The 20017-nt window shown below is 40.6% G+C and overlaps 1 protein-coding gene across 1 annotated transcript; it reads right to left on the bottom strand.

Annotated features, from left to right (window-relative positions):
- Window positions 1-721: 721 nt before the first annotated feature.
- On the bottom strand, window positions 722-19811 carry LOC139758436 (uncharacterized). Its single transcript, XM_071679840.1, has 3 exons — window positions 19687-19811; window positions 14348-14565; window positions 722-2337 (listed from the first exon to the last, which is right to left on the bottom strand). The coding sequence occupies exons 2-3, from the start codon at window positions 14540-14542 to the stop codon at window positions 907-909; spliced, it is 1626 nt and encodes a 541-aa protein (XP_071535941.1). The 5' UTR covers window positions 14543-14565; window positions 19687-19811; the 3' UTR covers window positions 722-906.
- Between the last annotated feature and the right edge of the window lie 206 nt (window positions 19812-20017).

Consider the following 20017-nt stretch of genomic DNA (forward strand, 5'->3'; position numbering starts at 1 on the left):
ACCAGGCCCCACAAACCCTTCCATGGTTTCCCTTGACTGCTTCATATGCCCTGGTTCATGGTGACAGCAAGTTGCCTCCAGTACACGTCCTCCGTACTACTATTAAAAACACTATTGCTGCAAAATTAGGATGTACCTTATATAGCCTGTGTAACTTTTGAAACCTTCCAAACTGAGAAGTCTGTATGGCTTGAAAAAGAAAAAAATCTTGAGCTTTACAGTTTCACCTATATAATAATACATGCAAGTTGCGTACAAATAAACTAGGAATTTCTCATAGCAAAACCTATATGTATCTTTTTCTTTCCTACTGTAAAGTTCTTCCTCCACCACTACAGTTTGCTTCTGAATAGTTGACTGTGAGCATCAAAGAGAAAAAATCCAACTAAAGGGCAGGATGCTCTGCAGCAAAGCAATTCCTACCTGTGGAGTATGGTTAACAGAAATTTAGGTGAGACAGTATTCTAACTGGGATATTTAAACCTGGATTATGGTTGGTAAGGTTTTAGTAGCCAGTCACTTAAAGGGGAGCAACAAAGTCTGATCATTTGACTTCCTAATTAATGGGTATGTCTCCTCCCTTAGCCTGTGATGTTATAGACATATGAATATGTTTCTATGCTTCATTGTTACGTGAAGAACACCACAAGTACAAAATATGGCATGAGTTGATTGCAAGAATTCTTATGTAATAGCAAAAAGGTGATTAAGAAGGCAGACACACTGAATGGGACTTTTAAAAAGAAGCTAAGCAATGAGGAAAATATACAGAGTAATTACAAAGTACAATAATGTGATTGCTAAATACATATAAGATCTATAAAAATATAAGTCAAAGGAGAAAATATAACAGTATATTCTTGTTCCTTTAAGGACAAGGCTATGTCTTTGCCATGTAATTCTTACTCACAGTATAAACATATGCATCATTTCAGGACTCTCTATATTCAAATCCCAATTCTTTATCCTGATTTCAGTTGACAATGCCTCTCGGTCTTTCTTACTAATGGCCCAAGAGGAGAGAGGACCAACAGTGTGTAACTGTGGACATTCATCAAGTAATCTTCTTAGGCCAGCCAATGTCAACATTGGCCGATGGAGATAAAGTGTCCGCAGGTTATGTAAACCCCCTGTGGCTAGGATATTGTACAGTACCTGATCTTCTAACATTTCTAAGCTATGCATTAGTATGTGCAATTCCTGCAACTGTTTACATCTGCTCACTAGTACTGAAAGATCTTCTGATGTAACTGTTGTACCACCAAGCATCAAACTGGACAGGGACTCAAAATATAAGAGATGAGAGCCAAATGCAGAATAAGGCACGTCAGGTTGAATTGGGTTGTTGTTAAGCTTTAACGTAAAGTGTTGTAGACTCGGACAAGTTTTAATTATCTTCTGAAGATGAGTTCTGGTAAATGATAAACTTAAAGGTGCCATTGTAAGATGGTGAATTGTTAAATTTGAAAGCCTATTCCCTCGCTGCTCTAAGTACCATAGCAAAGCAAGCATGTTACAGTTCATTACATTGAGGGTTTTCAGATTCAGAAGGAGTAGGTTTGCAAGAAAATTCTTATCTTTCCTTTCCACTCCATTGCATCTTAATGTAACATCATGCAAACGTGGGCATGTTCTGACAATCAATGCCAAAACATTTTCGTCAATCTCCATATACGTATGCAAAACTTTCAGTGAATACTGTGCTCTAACTTCCTCATACTTTTCAGGATTACTACCATGCAAAGTAGTAAATACATCACCTACATTAACATCAGGGGTTACTCTGAGTTCTTCAATATTTGGGCAAAAATGTAACAAAATTACTGCACTGGCTGTGCATGCTAAAGTATACTCTAAATTTACCTTTTTGAGTTTTGTACAAACTGATTTGGAAGGTATTCGAATGCCTCTTCTTATCAAAGAGTATGTATCTGGGGATGGAATATGACCCCCAAGATTAAATATACCTTCATCATCGACATCAGCACACATTTCAATGTTAACTTCCTCTAAATGGGGGCAAGTTTTTGACAAAAGCTGAAGCATAAAGTTATTACACATTTGTGAGCATTTCAAAGTTGTCAAATTTGTTAGTGTTCTAAGAAAACTATAAAGAGGTTCAAGCTTCATGATCTGCTGATAATCATACATGTTGGTTTCCAGGTCTAAGTCTGGCTGGCTATGAGACCCAGTCATCTTGAGGGTCTTGACACTCCTTCCATCCATCTCTTCCAAGACTGGCAAAATGCTTCGGCTATCATTAATCCATATGTACTGAGCATGCAGCTGGGTACAGATGTATATGTATTTTTGATTAAGAAGCTCAGGAAACACAATCTGTAAGAAAAGAAAATACATTTAGTAAAGGAAATAAATTATACACAGATTAGATTATAAAGCAACCTTTTCTATGTACATAATGGATTGTAACATTTACCCCAATTTTCCAAAATAATCATATCTATTATAAATATCAAGTATCCAAAGTCTGTGAAAAAAAAATCATCCACAACAAAATCAATCACAACATCCCACCCTCATCAACTCGGCATGGTTCAGCTAAAACCTAAACACTACACCACACTACACACTGAGCTCACACAACATGTTCTTGATGGATTCAACCAACCATAATCCCCTCCCATACAGTATTAGTGGCAACAGACATCAACAAAGGATTTGACACTGTCCTTTGACACATCCTCACAAAAAGTAATTGAGACCACCCTCCACAACAATGACAAAATATGGTTGGCTAACTTCATAGCCAAATGCCATGTCAGTCACTTACAGTGGCATCACATCTAAAACACTTAAAATCTACAATGAAGTTACCATGGGGGGCAATTCCTTCTTCAAATCTCTTTAATCTATAATATTAACCCCGGCAAGCCCAACATGAAGGTCTCCAAAATTTTATATGCAGATAACCTCATAATTACATCAAAAGATCCTGACACTAATGAAGCAATACCAAAAATGCACCACAACTTTACACAGCTGGAACAATGGCTCACCTAGAAGAGAGTGGCTGCATCTCCATAAAAGTCTTCACTCACTCTATTAACCTAAAGAGACATATCAAGCTCATATCCTCCATTCACCTTGAATGGACAGTCTCTCCCACTGAGGAAAACATCAACTATTCTAGGCATCATATACGACATTAACTTAAAACATTAATATCATCATAATAGCAACAGTGGTTTGGGAATGTCTGGGGAGTAAAGTCAGGGGTTAGTGAGAGGACAAGAGCAAGGGAAGGAGTAGCAATACTCCTGAAACAGGAGTTGTGGGAGTATGTGATAGAATGTAAGAAAGTAAATTCTCGATTAATATGGGTAAAACTGAAAGTTGATGGAGAGAGGTGGGTGATTATTGGTGCATATGCACCTGGGCATGAGAAGAAAGATCATGAGAGGCAAGTGTTTTGGGAGCAGCTGAATGAGTGTGTTAGTGGTTTTGATGCACGAGACCGGGTTATAGTGATGGGTGATTTGAATGCAAAGGTGAGTAATGTGGCAGTTGAGGGAATAATTGGTATACATGGGGTGTTCAGTGTTGTAAATGGAAATGGTGAAGAGCTTGTAGATTTATGTGCTGAAAAAGGACTGATGATTGGGAATACCTGGTTTAAAAAGTGAGATATACATAAGTATACTTATGTAAGTAGGAGAGATGGCCAGAGAGTGTTATTGGATTACGTGTTAATTGACAGGCGTGCGAAAGAGAGACTTTTGGATGTTAATGTGCTGAGAGGTACAACTGGAGGGATGTCTGATCATTATCTTGTGGAGGCTAAGGTGAAGATTTGTATGGGTTTTCAGAAAAGAAAAGTGAATGTTGGGGTGAAGAGGGTGGTGAGAGTAAGTGAGCTTGGGAAGGAGACCTGTGTGAGGAAGTACCAGGAGAGACTGAGTACAGAATGGAAAAAGGTGAGAACAATGGAAGTAAGGGGAGTGGGGGAGGAATGGGATGTATTTAGGGAATCAGTGATGGATTGCGCAAAAGATGCTTGTGGCATGAGAAGAGTGGGAGGTGGGTTGATTAGAAAGGGTAGTGAGTGGTGGGATGAAGAAGTAAGAGTATTAGTGAAAGAGAAGAGAGAGGCATTTGGACGATTTTTGCAGGGAAAAAATGCAATTGAGTGGGAGATGTATAAAAGAAAGAGACAGGAGGTCAAGAGAAAGGTGCAAGAGGTGAAAAAAAGGGCAAATGAGAGTTGGGGTGAGAGAGTATCATTAAATTTTAGGGAGAATAAAAAGATGTTCTGGAAGGAGGTAAATAAAGTGTGTAAGACAAGGGAGCAAATGGGAACTTCAGTGAAGGGCGCAAATGGGGAGGTGATAACAAGTAGTGGTGATGTGAGAAGGAGATGGAGTGAGTATTTTGAAGGTTTGTTGAATGTGTTTGATGATAGAGTGGCAGATATAGGGTGTTTTGGTCGAGGTGGTGTGCAAAGTGAGAGGGTTAGGGAAAATGATTTGCTAAACAGAGAAGAGGTAGTGAAAGCTTTGCGGAAGATGAAAGCCGGCAAGGCAGCAGGTTTGGATGGTATTGCAGTGGAATTTATTAAAAAAGGGGGTGACTGTATTGTTGACTGGTTGGTAAGGTTATTTAATGTATGTATGACTCATGGTGAGGTGCCTGAGGATTGGCGGAATGCGTGCATAGTGCCATTGTACAAAGGCAAAGGGGATAAGAGTGAGTGCTCAAATTACAGAGGTATAAGTTTGTTGAGTATTCCTGCTAAATTATATGGGAGGGTATTGATTGAGAGGGTGAAGGCATGTACAGAGCATCAGATTGGGGAAGAGCAGTTTGGTTTCAGAAGTGGTAGAGGATGCGTGGATCAGGTGTTTGCTTTGAAGAATGTATGTGCGAAATACTTAGAAAAGCAAATGGATCTGTATGTAGCATTTATGGATCTGGAGAAGGCATATGATAGAGTTGATAGAGATGCTCTGTGGAAGGTATTAAGAATATATGGTGTGGGAGGCAAGTTGTTAGAAGCAGTGAAAAGTTTTTATCGAGGATGTAAGGCATGTGTACGTGTGGGAAGAGAGGAAAGTGATTGGTTCTCAGTGAATGTAGGTTTGCGGCAGGGGTGTGTGATGTCTCCATGGTTGTTTAATTTGTTTATGGATGGGGTTGTTAGGGAGGTAAATGCAAGAGTTTTGGAAAGAGGGGCAAGTATGAAGTCTGTTGGGGATGAGAGAGCTTGGGAAGTGAGTCAGTTGTTGTTCGCTGATGATACAGCGCTGGTGGCTGATTCATGTGAGAAACTGCAGAAGCTGGTGACTGAGTTTGGTAAAGTGTGTGAAAGAAGAAAGTTAAGAGTAAATGTGAATAAGAGCAAGGTTATTAGGTACAGTAGGGTTGAGGGTCAAGTCAATTGGGAGGTGAGTTTGAATGGAGAAAAACTGGAGGAAGTGAAGTGTTTTAGATATCTGGGAGTGGATCTGGCAGCGGATGGAACCATGGAAGCGGAAGTGGATCATAGGGTGGGGGAGGGGGCGAAAATTCTGGGGGCCTTGAAGAATGTGTGGAAGTCGAGAACATTATCTCGGAAAGCAAAAATGGGTATGTTTGAAGGAATAGTGGTTCCAACAATGTTGTATGGTTGCGAGGCGTGGGCTATGGATAGAGTTGTGCGCAGGAGGATGGATGTGCTGGAAATGAGATGTTTGAGGACAATGTGTGGTGTGAGGTGGTTTGATCGAGTGAGTAACGTAAGGGTAAGAGAGATGTGTGGAAATAAAAAGAGCATGGTTGAGAGAGCAGAAGAGGGTGTTTTGAAGTGGTTTGGGCACATGGAGAGAATGAGTGAGGAAAGATTGACCAAGAGGATATATGTGTCGGAGGTGGAGGGAACGAGGAGAAGAGGGAGACCAAATTGGAGGTGGAAAGATGGAGTGAAAAAGATTTTGTGTGATCGGGGCCTGAACATGCAGGAGGGTGAAAGGAGGGCAAGGAATAGAGTGAATTGGAGCGATGTGGTATACCGGGGTTGACGTGCTGTCAGTGGATTGAATCAAGGCATGTGAAGCGTCTGGGGTAAACCATGGAAAGCTGTGTAGGTATGTATATTTGCGTGTGTGGACGTATGTATATACATGTGTATGGGGGGGGGTTGGGCCATTTCTTTCGTCTGTTTCCTTGCGCTACCTCGCAAACGCGGGAGACAGCGACAAAGTATAATAAAAATAATAAAAAAATAGCAACACACACAGTAAATGCCCTGAGAACACTAATTAGCACCAGATGTGGTAGGGGTCAATGTGTCATCAATAGACTGAACCAGGCATGTGAAATGTCTAAGGCAAAACAAGGAAAGGTCTGTGGAACCTGAATGTGGAAAGGGTGCTGTGGTTTCAGTGCATTACACATGACAGCTTGTGTATGGATACGAGTGAATGTGGCCTTTCTTTGTCTGTGGCCATTCTTTGTCTGTTTCCTGGCACTACCTCACTGATACAGGAGGTAGTGATGCTGTTTCCTATGGGGTGGGGTGGTGTCAGAAATGGATGAAGGCAAGCAAGAATGAATAAGTACATATAAATGTGCATGTTTATTTTATTTCTTTATTATGCTTTGACGCTGTCTCCCGCGTTAGCAAGGTAGTGCAAGGAAACAGACGAAAGAATGGCCCAACCCACCCACATACACATGTATATACATACACGTCCACTCACGCACATATACATACCTATACATCTCAATGTATACATATATATATACACACTCAGACATATACATAAATACACATGTACATAATTCATACTGTCTGCCCTTATTCATTCCCGTTGCCACTCCGCCACACATGAAATGACAGCCCCCTCCCCACACATGTGCGCGAGGTAGTGCTAGGAAAAGACAACAAAGGCCACATTCGTTCACACTCAGTCTCTATCTGTCATGTATAATGCACCGAAACCATAGCTCCCTTTCCACATCCAGGCCCCACAAAACTTTCCATGGTTTACCCTAGACGCTTCACATGCCCTGGTTAAATCCAATGACAGCACGTCAACCCCGGTATACCACATCGTTCCAATTCACTCTATTCCTTGTACATCTTTCACCCTCCTGCATGTTCAGGCCCTGATCCTTCAAAATCTTTTTCACTCCATCTTTCCACCTCCAATTTGGTCTCCCACTTCTCCTCGTTCCCTCCACCTCTGACACATATATCCTCTTGGTCAATCCTTCCTCACTCATTCTCTCCATGCGACCAAACCATTTCAAAACACCCTCTTCTGCTCTCTCAACAACACTCTTTTTATTACCACACATTCTCTTACCCTTTCATTACTTACTCAATCAAACCACCTCACACCACATATTGTCCTCAAACATCTCATTTCCAGCACACCCACCCTCCTCTGCACAACTCTATTCATAGCCCATGCGTTGCAACCATATAACATCGTCAGAACCACTACTCCTTCAAACATACCCACTTTTGCTTTCCAAGACAAGGTTTTTGACTTCCACACACTTTTCAACACTCCCAGAACTTTCGCCGCTTCCCTCACCCTATGATTCACTTCCGCTTCCATGGTTCCATCCGCTGCCAAATTCACTCTCAGATATCTAAAACACTTCACTTCCTCCAATTTTTCTCCACTCAAACTTAACTCCCTATTGACTTGTCCCTCAACCCTACTGTACCTAATAACCTTTGCTCTTATTCACATCTACTCTCAGCTTTCTTTTTTCACACACTTTACCAAACTCAGTCACCAGCTTCTGCAGTTTCTCACACAAATCAGCCACCAGTGCTGTATCATCAGCGACAACAACTGACTCACTTCCCAAGCTCTCTCATCCACAACAGACTTCATACTTGCCCCTCTTTCCAAAACTCTTGCATTCACCTCCCTAACAACCCCATCCATAAACAAATTAAACAACCATGGAGACATCATGCACCCCTGCCACAAACCTACATTCACTGAGAACCAATCACTTTCCTCTCTTCCTACTCGTATACATGCCATACATCCTCGATAAAAACTTTTCACTGCTTCTAACAACTTGCCTCCCACACCATATATACTTAATACGTTCCACAGAGCATCTCTATCAACTCTATCATATGCCTTCTCCAGATCCATAAATGCTATATACAAATCCATTTACTTTTCTAAGTATTTCTCACATACATTCTTCAAAGCAAACACCTGATCCACACATCCTCTACCACTTCTGAAACCACACTGCTTTTCCCCAATCTGATGCTCTGCACATGCCTTCACCCTCTCAATCAATACCCTCCCATATAATTTCCCAGGAATACTCAACAAACTTATGCCTCTGTAATCTGAGCATTCACTTTTATCCCCTTTGCCTTTATACAATGGCACTATGCAAGCATTCCGCCAATCCTCAAGCACCTCACCATGAGTCACAGATACATTAAATAACCTTACCAAACAGTCAACAATACAGTCACCCCCTTTTTTAATAAATTCCACTGCAATACCATCCAAACCCACTACCTTGCCAGCTTTCATCTTCCGCAAAGCTTTTACCACCTCTTCTCTGTTTACCAAATCATTCTCCCCTAACCATCTCACTTTGCACACCACCTCGACCAAAACACCCTATATCTGACACTCTATCATCACACACATTCAACGAACCTTCAAAATACTCACTCCATCTCCTTCTTACATCACCACTACTTGTTATCACCTACTCATTAGCCCCTTCACTGAAGTTCCCATTTCTTCCCTTGTCTTATGCACTTTATTTACCTCCTTCCAAAACATCTTTTAATTCACCCTAAAATTTAATGATACTCTCTCACTGCAACTCTCATTTGCCCTCTTTGTCACTTCTTGCACTTTTCTCTTGACCTCCTGCCTCCCTTTTATACCTCTCCCACTCATTTGCATAATTTCCCTTCAAAAATCGTCCAAATGCCTCTCTCTTCTATTTCACAAGCAATCTTACTTCATGCCACCACTCACTACCCTTTCTAATCTGCCCACCTCCCATGCTTCTCATGCCACAAGCATCGTTTGTGTAAGCCATCACTGCTTCCCTAAATACATCCCATTCCTCCCCCACTCCCCTTACATCCTTTGTTCTCACCTATTTCCATTCTGTACTCAGTCTCTCCTGGTACTTCCTCACACAAGTCTCCTTCCCAAGCTCACTTACTCTCACCATGCTCTTCACCCGAACATTCTCTCTTCTTTTCTGAAAACCTCTACATATCTTCACCTTCGCCTCCACAAGATAATGATGAGACATCCCTCCAGTTGCACCTCTCAGCACATTAACATCCAAAAGTCTCTCTCGCACACCTATCAATTAACACATAACCTAATAATGCTCTCTGGCCATCTCTCCTACTTACATACATATATTTATGTATTTTTTTTTTTTTTTTTTTTTTTTTATACTTTGTCGCTGTCTCCCGCGTTTGCGAGGTAGCGCAAGGAAACAGACGAAAGAAATGGCCCAACCCCCCCCCCCATACACATGTACATACACACGTCCACACACGCAAATATACATACCTACACAGCTTTCCATGGTTTACCCCAGACGCTTCACATGCCTTGATTCAATCCACTGACAGCACGTCAAACCCTGTATACCACATCGCTCCAATTCACTCTATTCCTTGCCCTCCTTTCACCCTCCTGCATGTTCAGGCCCCGATCACACAAAATCTTTTTCACTCCATCTTTCCACCTCCAATTTGGTCTCCCTCTTCTCCTCGTTCCCTCCACCTCCGACACATATATCCTCTTGGTCAATCTTTCCTCACTCATTCTCTCCATGTGCCCAAACCATTTCAAAACACCCTCTTCTGCTCTCTCAACCACGCTCTTTTTATTTCCACACATCTCTCTTACCCTTACGTTACTTACTCGATCAAACCACCTCACACCACACATTGTCCTCAAACATCTCATTTCCAGCACATCCATCCTCCTGCGCACAACTCTATCCATAGCCCACGCCTCGCAACCATACAACATTGTTGGAACCACTATTCCTTCAAACATACCCATTTTTGCTTTCCGAGATAATGTTCTCGACTTCCACACATTTTTCAAGGCTCCCAAAATTTTCGCCCCCTCCCCCACCCTATACTTATGTATATCTCTCATTTTAATCCAGGTATTTCCAATCACCAGGCCTTTTTCAGCACATAAGTTTACAAGCTCTTCAACATTTCCATTTACAACACTGAACACCCCATGTACACCAATTATTCCCTCAACTGCCACATTACTCACCTTTGCATTCAAATCACCCATTACTATAACCCAGTCTTGTGCATCAAAACTATTAACACAGTCACTCAGCTGCTCCCAAAACACTTGCCTCTCATGATCTTTCTTCTCATGCCCAGGTGCATATGCACCTATAATCACCCATCTCTCTCCATCCACTTTCAGTTTTACCCATATCAATCTAGAGTTTACTTTCTTACACTCTATCACATACTCCCACCGCTCCTGTTTCAGGAGTAGTGCTACTCCTTCTCTTGCTCTTGTCTCTCACTAACTCCTGACTTTACTCCCAAGACGTTCCCAAACCACTCTTCCCCTTTACCCTTGAGCTTCGTTTCACTCAGATCCAAAACATCCAGGTTCCTTTCCTCAAACATACTACCTATCTTTCCTTTTTTCTCATCTTGGTTATATCCACACACATTTAGACACCCCATATATTCATTTATTCATTCATTATTTATCTATTTTGCTTTGTCGCTGTCTCCCGCATTAGCGAGGTAGCGCAAGGAAACAGACGAAAGAAATGGCCCAACCCAACCACATACACATGTATATACATACACGTCCACACACGCAAATATACATACCTATACATCTAAACGTATACATATATACACACACAGACAGTAGTGAGTATGAAATGTTATTTTAGGCACATGTTAAAATAAGTTTCAAAGCAATGTAAATAACAATATGCGACCAAAATCTCTTTTTCACACTTGATCACCACTTCCCACATCAATGAGGTAGTGCCAAGAACAGACAAAGAAAGGTCACATCTGTTCATATCCACTCTTTATCTGTCATGTATAATGCACCAAAACCACAGTTTCCTATCCATAACCAGACCCCACAGACCTTTTCATGGTTTACCCTCAATTTCACATGCCCTGGTTCAGTCTACTGACAGCATGTTAATCCCTGTATACCACATCATTCCGATTAACTCTATCCTGTGCATGCTTTTCACCCTCCTGCATGTTCAGGCCCCGATCACTAAAGATCTTTTTCACTCCATCCTTCCATCTCCAATTTGATCTCCTGTTTCTCCTTGTTCCCTCCATCTCTGACACATATAACCTCTTTGTCAACCTTTCGTCACTCATTCTCTCCACGTGTCCAAACCATTTCAACACACCCTCTTCCGCTCTCTCAACCACATTCTCTTTATTATCACACACATCTCTGTTTCCTTGCGCTACCTTACTAACGCAGGAGACAGCAACAAAGCAAAATAGAAAATAAAAAGATCTCTTAACCTATCACTACTTAATCAAACCACCTCACATCACATATTGCCCTCAAACATTTAATATCCAACATCCACCCTCCTCCACAGAGCCTATCTATAGCCCATGCCTTGCAACCATATAATGCTGATGGGATCTTATTCCTTCAAACATACCTACTTTTGCCCTCCCAGATGACATTATCTCTTTCTACACACTCTTCAGTGCTGCCAGAACCTTCATCTCATCCTCTACCTTGTAATTCAATTCTGTTTCCATGGTTCCTTTCACTGCCTCTCCACTCCCAGATATCTAAAACACATCTCTTCCTCCAGTTTTTCTCCATTCAAACTCACATCCCAACTAACCTGTCCCTCAAACATGCCAAACCTAAAAACCTTGCTTTTATTCAGATTTACTCTCAACTCTCCCCTTTCACACACACTTCCAAACCGTGTCACCAACTTCTGCAGTTTCTCACTTGAATCTGCACCTGAACTGTATTATCAGCAAACAGCAACTGATTCACTTCCCAGGCCCTTTCGTTCCCTACAGACTGCATGCTCAACCCCTCTAAAAAATTCATATACCTACCTCCCTCACCACCCCATCCATAAACAAAATGAACAACCATGGTGACAACACACACCCTTGCTGCAGACCAACCTTCATTTGGAACACTTCACTCTCCTTTCCTCCTACTTGTGCCCAAGCCTTACAACCTTGATAAAAGTTCACTTCTTCTAGTATATTCTAAGACCTTCCACAAAGCATCTCTATCAACCTTATCATATGCCTTCTCCAGATCCATACATGCCACTTACAAATCTATCTGTTTTTCTCACACATGTGCTTTAAAGCAAACACCTGATCCACATATCCTCTACCACTTCTGAAACCACACTGCTCCTCCCTGATCTGATGCTCTGTACATGCCTTCACTCTCATGATCAATATCTTCCCATTCACCTCACCTGATATACTTAACAAACATACCTCTGTAGTCTGAACTTTCACCTTTATCCCCCCACCTTCATACATTGGCACTATACATGCATTCTGCCAATTGTCAGGCACCTCACCATAATCCATATATATACCGAAAATCCTTACCAACCAACAACAATACAGTCATCCCATTTCTTAATAAATTCAACAACAATGCCATCCACTCCAGCTATCTTACCACATTTCATCTTATGCAAGGCTTTCACTATCTCTTCTCTCTCCATGATTCTCTCACTTCACATACCACCCTACATCTGCCAATCTGTTATTAAACACATTTAACAATCCTTCAAAATATTAACTCCATCTCCTCACTTCATCACTACCTTTTATCACTTCTCCTTTTGCCCCCTTCACCAATGTTTCCATTTATTCTCTTGTCTTTTGCATATCCTTTACCTCCTTCCAAAACATCCTTTTCTCCCAAACTTTACTGTTACTCATTCACCCTAACTTTCATTTGTCCTCTTTTTCAAACCCTACACCTTCCTCTTGACCTGCTGCTTTCTCTTATACACTCCCCAATCATTTGAAGTCCTTCCCTGTAAATGCCACCCAAACAAATCTCTTTTCTCTTTCATGAGCAACTTTACTTCTTCATCTCACCACTCACTACCCTTTCTAGTCTGCTAACCTCCCACATTTTGCATGCCATATGCATCTCTTGCACGTGCCATCAATGCTTCCCTAAATACCTCCCATTCCTTACTCATACTCCTTGCTTCATTTACTCTCACCTTTTGCCATTCTCCACTTACTCTTCCCTTGTAATTCTTCACACAAGTCTCTTTTCCAAGCTCATTTACTCTCACCACTCTCTTCTCCCCAACACTGTTTCCTTTTTTGGAAAACCTCCATAAACCTTCACCCTTTCCTCCACAAGATAGTGATCAGACATCCTACCACCTGCCCCTCCCAGCATTTACATACAAAGTCTCCCTTTCACATGCCTATCAGTTAAGAAGTAATCCACTAATGCCCGTTGACCATTTTTCCAACTCACAGACATATACTTGTGTATATCCTCTTCTTCAAATCAGGTATTCTCAGTCACAAGTTCTTTTTCAGCACACAACTCCAAAAGTTGTACACCATTGCCATTCATAACACTGAATATCCAATCATACCCTCCATTACTTTCTTTCACATTTAAATCAACCACAACTAATACTCAGTATCTTACATCAAACTGACACACTCACTCTGCTGCTCCCAAAACAATTGCCTTCCACAATCTTTCTTCTCATTGCCAGGTGCATGAGCTCTAATATTAGAATCAGCCATCTCTTGCCATCCACTTTCAGTTTTACCCATATTAATCCAGAACTTACTTCCTTACACTCCCACAACTCCTGCTTCAAGAGTAGTGCTACTTCTCCCTTAGCTCCTACCCTCTTACCAACCCCTGACTTTACCACTAAGACATTTTCAAACCATTCTTCCCCTTTACCCTTGAAATTTGTTTCACTGAGCCAGAACATCCAGGTTTCTTTCCTCAAACATTCTACCTATCTCTCCTCTCTTCTCATCTTGGTTACAGCCACACACAATTAGACATCCCAGCCTGAGTCTTCCAAGACAATGAGTACTCCCTGCCCAGCTCCTTCTTTTAGAATTGCAATACATGATGGGGGGTTTCCAATGCCCCACTCCTGCCCCAATTGGTTGCCCTCTAGGGCTCACAAGGAATATGGAGATGGAATTCTTTCTCCTCTATTCCTATCAAATTATCAACTATTTTATTGGGACCATAAACAAACACTTTCATCCTTATCTACCAGCAATGGAGAATATCAAACTGGTATGAGGGTTAAAGAAAATCATATGCCATATACGAAATCAGCATACCTTATTAGAGTCATGAAGGAGAGTATGACACACAGAAGCTTGGATTTGAGGAGGAAGAAGAAGCTGCACATAATCTACAACAGGCGTAAGGTCATCTGTTGTAAGACTACAGTCACAACACAATCGCCTGATCAGATAGGCCACCTTTCTCAGCACAGATGTCTGCAAGCTCAGTACTTGTTTAAAAGGTGGCATTCTTTCAGATATCTTCACATTCTCTGAAAATGTAAGGCTGCTTATTACTTTCCAGCATACTTTTCCTTTTATGAGTATGCAACTTCATACATATACAGTTACAAATCAAGTAACATACTTAACTACTGGCTAGTTGTAAGGGTAAGGGAACTCTCAGATTAGGTTCATAAAGAGACACCTCTCTTACTTGGAAGACCTCTCTATGGAGGAAAATGGTCTATTTGAAACAAGAATGTTGATTCTGAAGTAGGAAAAACCATTTCTCACCAATGGACAGTGACCTATGAGCATTTGAGAGGTTACTTCCTTGGTGGAGGGCATGCAAAATACAGAAGTTTGTGACTGAGTTTGGCACAATATGATAGGAGGTAAAAATTAAGGTCATGAGGTATAGCAGAGGCAGTGAAATAGGATGGGTTGAGTGTGAGTTTGGAGGAGGAACACCTAGAGGAAATGAAGTGTTTAGGTATCTGGGAGGAGACATGGCAGAAGATGCAACCATAAGAGGTGAAGTGAGTTACAGGGTGGGAGAAGGGACAAAGATCTTGAGTGCATTCTGGAAAGAGAGTTAGCTGTTTGTTTGAGCAAAGACAGATATATTTGAAGGCAGAATAGTCCTAACAGTACTGTGTGGATGCAAGTCTTGGGACCTGAATGCTGAAAGGAAATGCATGAGGATAATACATGGTGTGAGGAGCGCTGATCATGTAAGGAAAGGCAGTGTAAGTGCAAGGTGTGGTAGTAAGCAAAGTCTGATAGACAGAACTAAACAGGCTATGGTTTGGATGCATAGTTAAGAGAATATACGTAAAGAAAGAGTGACAAACAGGATCTAAGTGGCAGATGTGGAGAGAGTAAGAGGGAGGGGAAGACCATGAGGGATATGGAAAGATGGAGTAACAACATGCTTTGAAGCAGGGCAGAATAAACTGGCGTGATGTGGTATTCAGGGAGTGATATACTGTCAATGGGCTGAACCAGGGCATATTAAGTGGTCTGGGAAAAACAAGGAACTGTGGATGGTGGGCTCTAAGTTTGGTGCATTACATGTGGGCTAGAGAGTGGGTATAAGCACATGAGCACATTGCTTTGTTTTCCTGGTGCTACCTTAATAAAGCAGGAAATGTTGAACATGTATGAAAAAGTATAAAGAGGAGTAAAAAAAGTATGAGAACCATCACTTTTTCTTACGAATTATGAACCTGCAATCATGGTTACTGAAAGAGTACACAATGGGCCTATAATCTCTGCCTTCTAACCACACAAACACAGTAGAACTTAAGTTTGATACTGCTAGTCCTGTATGGGGCCCACTTCCAATTCTCACTCTCACCAGCATTATACATTTCCACTTCACTTTCATTAGAAAAAGCAGAATTTTTGAGGGTGTAAAAATGATTATGTGGTATGAGAGGGGGCAGAACACACTAGAGGTGGGTATACTGGGTTGGTGAGGATGCAATGGGAGGCTTAAACAAAAAAAAGTCTGATAAATAGTGACAAAAATGTTCCCATAATACCATTTAACCCACATGTGCTGACATACTGATATATCTATCAACAAAAAACACTTTGTTGGACTGTTTACAACTGATTGGTGATTGGTTAAAGTACAGTTAAATCCCCATTGTTATTAGCTTCCATTGTGGAGTGCTTTTTCTCTGCTAGTGTAGTGTTTTGAGAGTACAAGAAAAGTGGTGGAGCATGATATCTTATCAAAGAATGGATTATTATCATATTTTTCATACTTATTTGCCATTTCCTGCTTCATCAAGGTAGCCATTTGAATAGACAATGAAAGGGTTCATTCATTCACATCAATTCTCTACTTATTATGCACAGTGCACTGAAACCACAGCCCACTATCCACAACCAAGCCCCACATATCTTTCCATGGTTTCCCCCCCATCACTTCACATGCCCTCCTGTTCACTAATAAAACACTGACTAACGAGTATAACGCACTGTTCCACTTCACTCTATCCCTGTGCATGTCTTTCATCCTCCTGCATGTTCAAGCCCTAGTTACCCTTCCATCTCCAATTTGTTCTACCTATTCTCTTTGTCCCCTCCATTTCAAACAAATATATCTTCTCCATGCTAATTCTTTACATATGTCCAAACCATTTCAGCACATCCTCTTCAGCTCTCTCAGCCACACTCTTCTAATTACCACACCCCTCTCTTACAGTTTCATTATTTATCTAATCAAACCAACTTCTTATCATTATCATTACTATCATCATTAGTAGAAAGAAACAGAATGGAAGACTACTTGAAAGAGAGAAATGGTGGCAGAATGCGTGGAATGGTGTATGTAAGGGAGGCATGAAAGGACAGGGTTAAGTGGAAATTTGCTGTGGCCACCCCCTTAATGGGAGTTCACAAAGGGGGTGGGCATCAGAGATACAGATAAGGTGATGGCAGTAGTAGTAGTAGTAATAAAAGTAGTACTATCATCAACACAATTATTATTTTCATTGACATTATCATCATTGTTAGGTAAGGTTTTTAAATGTTTAGAGAAAGATTGTTAAAAGTTGTAGAATTAGTAGTTAGGTACAGTCATGAGATGTGAAAATAAAAGGGGAAATGCATGGTGGATGGATAAGTTAGAAATGCTGTGAAAGAGAAGAAAAAGGCATATGGTAGATTGCTAGAAAGGAATGTATCTGTGGAAGTACAGCAAGGGATGAGGGAAGAATATAAGATGTGTAAGTGAAATGTAAAGAAGCTAATAGGGAAAGCAAAGAAAGAGTAGATGAAGAGTCTGGAAGAAAGTTGAGAGAAAAGTTTAGGGAAAATAAGAAATGGTATTGGGAGGAGGTTAAAAAATTGAGGTGAATGTGAGAGTGGAAATGTAAATGTAAGAAATAAGGAAGAGGAGTTGCTGAATCAAAAGGAGGAAGTGAAAGGAAGATGGAAAGAGTATTCTGAACTGATGAATGCAATAGAAGGTGAGGTAGCAGTTGTTACATGCGTGGGTATGGAGGATGGATGGAAACGATACAAGTGCAGGGGCTTACAGCAAGAAGGGAGGTAAAAAGGGTGATAATGAGGTTGAAAGTAGGAAAAACACCTGGAATGGATAGAGTTGCGGCTGAAATTTTGAAGCAGAGGACAAAGTGTGACAGAGTGGACGCATTTGATATGTAAGCTAGAATGAAAGCAGAGGGAAGTGCCTGAGAATTGGGTGAAAACTGTTTCTATTCCTTTATTCAAAGGAAAAGATGTTAAGGATATATACACCAATTATAGGGGAATAAGTCTGTTAAGTATATGAGGAAAAGTGTATGCAAGAAAGATGCTTTACAGAGTTATGGAAGTGACAAAATGCAGAATAAGTGATGAGCATGGGGGGTTAAAAAAAAAGGGAGATGAGTTGATTAGATGGCTGTGGTGAGAATGAATGGGGAAAAGTATCTAATAAAAAAGTAAGAAGCTATATGCAGCATCTACGGATTTGGAGAAAGTGTCTGACAAAGTCGAGTGGAATGCTTTTTTGGGATGTGTTTAGGATATATGAGGTTGGGGGAATACTTATGGCTGATTGAAGGTAAAAATGAGTAAAAGTACAGTAATAGTGTTTGAAAGGAAAGAGAGTAAAAGTACGAGACTTTAGCCATGGCCACCCATTTGATGGGAGTTCCTGGAGGAAATGGGCATCAGAGGTAGATAGATTACCATATAGCCCTTGGACTCCTTCTCAATGTGATATTACAGCTTAAAGGCCAAACTACGATCAGTAGCAGGATAAGATGGAGTCCTTTGGAAAGTAAAGCATTCTTTGAACAGATTATATTAAGGATACAACCACAATAAAGGTGACTTTTCAACTGCAGAGTAACCATGAGCAAAAGTCTGACAATACTATCAAACAATAAATGAAAAGTAGGTAAAACACTTGGTGAAAATTCAATGTAATAAAGCCTCATATAACCTCACCTTACAGCTAAAATGCAAAGAAGAAACATAACAACACAAGATCAGTTGGATGCTTAATCATAGGTATAAATGGTGCATTCAGAACAGAATATTAAAAACATAAAAATCTTGACTGCTAGGAAGTTAGGTAAGGTTTTCATAGGATTTATTGTATTTTTACAAGAGTACGACCTACTTTTACATAAATTAACCAAGAAGGGTAAAAATGCTTACAATGTCACAGCGGACAGTTGCCAGTTGGGACAGTTGGTGCCAGGTAAAACAATGGTGCATGTTCACTCAGGCATGACCCTAAATAAACGGTCGCTTATAACACGTAGAAGTGTGCCCACTGACTTATAAGTACAGCAAATGCTTTGAACGGCAACAGCAAAATTTATGAATATCTAATGGCTACAAAATGATGACACACTTTACTGCACTATCTATGAAGATATGAGAGAAAACATGAAGACATTAATTAACTGATCACTGATGCAAATAATTAACTTAATACTTTTTCCTTCAGAGAAAATAAAAGAATATATATATATCATTTGCTTACCAATGTTATAGGCACTAAAACAAGACATCAATCTCTGTCCAATTATGTTTTTTCACCATTACATAATTTCTCATTTCTTTTCATCCCTCAATGCTGCTCCTCTCCCTCTTTTGTATCCATTTCCCCCCCTCTTATTTGACATCCAACAAGCTTGTTCAGATACTCTCTTAAGATATCTTTCCATAACCGAAATCAGGAAATATCCCATTAAACAGTGACCGGTTCATAGTTTGACGAGAGCTGGGCGCGTAATCCCTCCACAAGAAATAGCCTGGATTGCTCCCGTTACATATTGGCCTGTGAGACGACTATGCTAATCAAATTAGCCTGACCGTCAAGCTTGTCAAGAAAGTCTACGTAAGCACTTCGACCTCGCATTTACCTAACCCACATTTGCTGCCATACAGATAGCATTTTCTAAAATCGCCTTATATAATATCGTTCACTAATGTATAACCATCTACAATAATCATTCTATTCTTTGAACAGTACACTGGCAGAGAACAAAATTATTTAATATCCAAAGCTAATAGCAATGCGGAACCCAACTGGTCTTTCACCGATGATATTCCTCAATGTATCTATTCAATGCTAATCGAGAACTCTACATCAATTATCTATAGCATCTGGGACGGTGGTATGAATTATCACTAACCAAGCAAAGGAGAACTTTATTCTTCTGCGACAAGTAGGTATATGACCTCCAAAATGTTGCAAACAACCAACTTTCTGTGTAGTCAGCTGATGAGTGACGAGGTAAACAAACTGTGGCCCAACTTCGACCGTAAATCCGGATTCAGATTTTGCGTTCATGAAAAAACGGATTTGTAGTTCGGACTTTCAAGAGGGCTGGTATATCATCTTATATATTCTTATATGTATTACCATTTCTAACTACAATCTACTTGAAATCAGGTGGATAAAGTGCATACATCCACCCTGAGTTTAATCACAATCTACTAACGTGAAAACACAAGATTGAGGTC

Source organism: Panulirus ornatus, chromosome 30, assembly GCF_036320965.1.
Source record: "Panulirus ornatus isolate Po-2019 chromosome 30, ASM3632096v1, whole genome shotgun sequence".
Taxonomy (NCBI): Eukaryota; Metazoa; Arthropoda; class Malacostraca; order Decapoda; family Palinuridae; genus Panulirus; species Panulirus ornatus.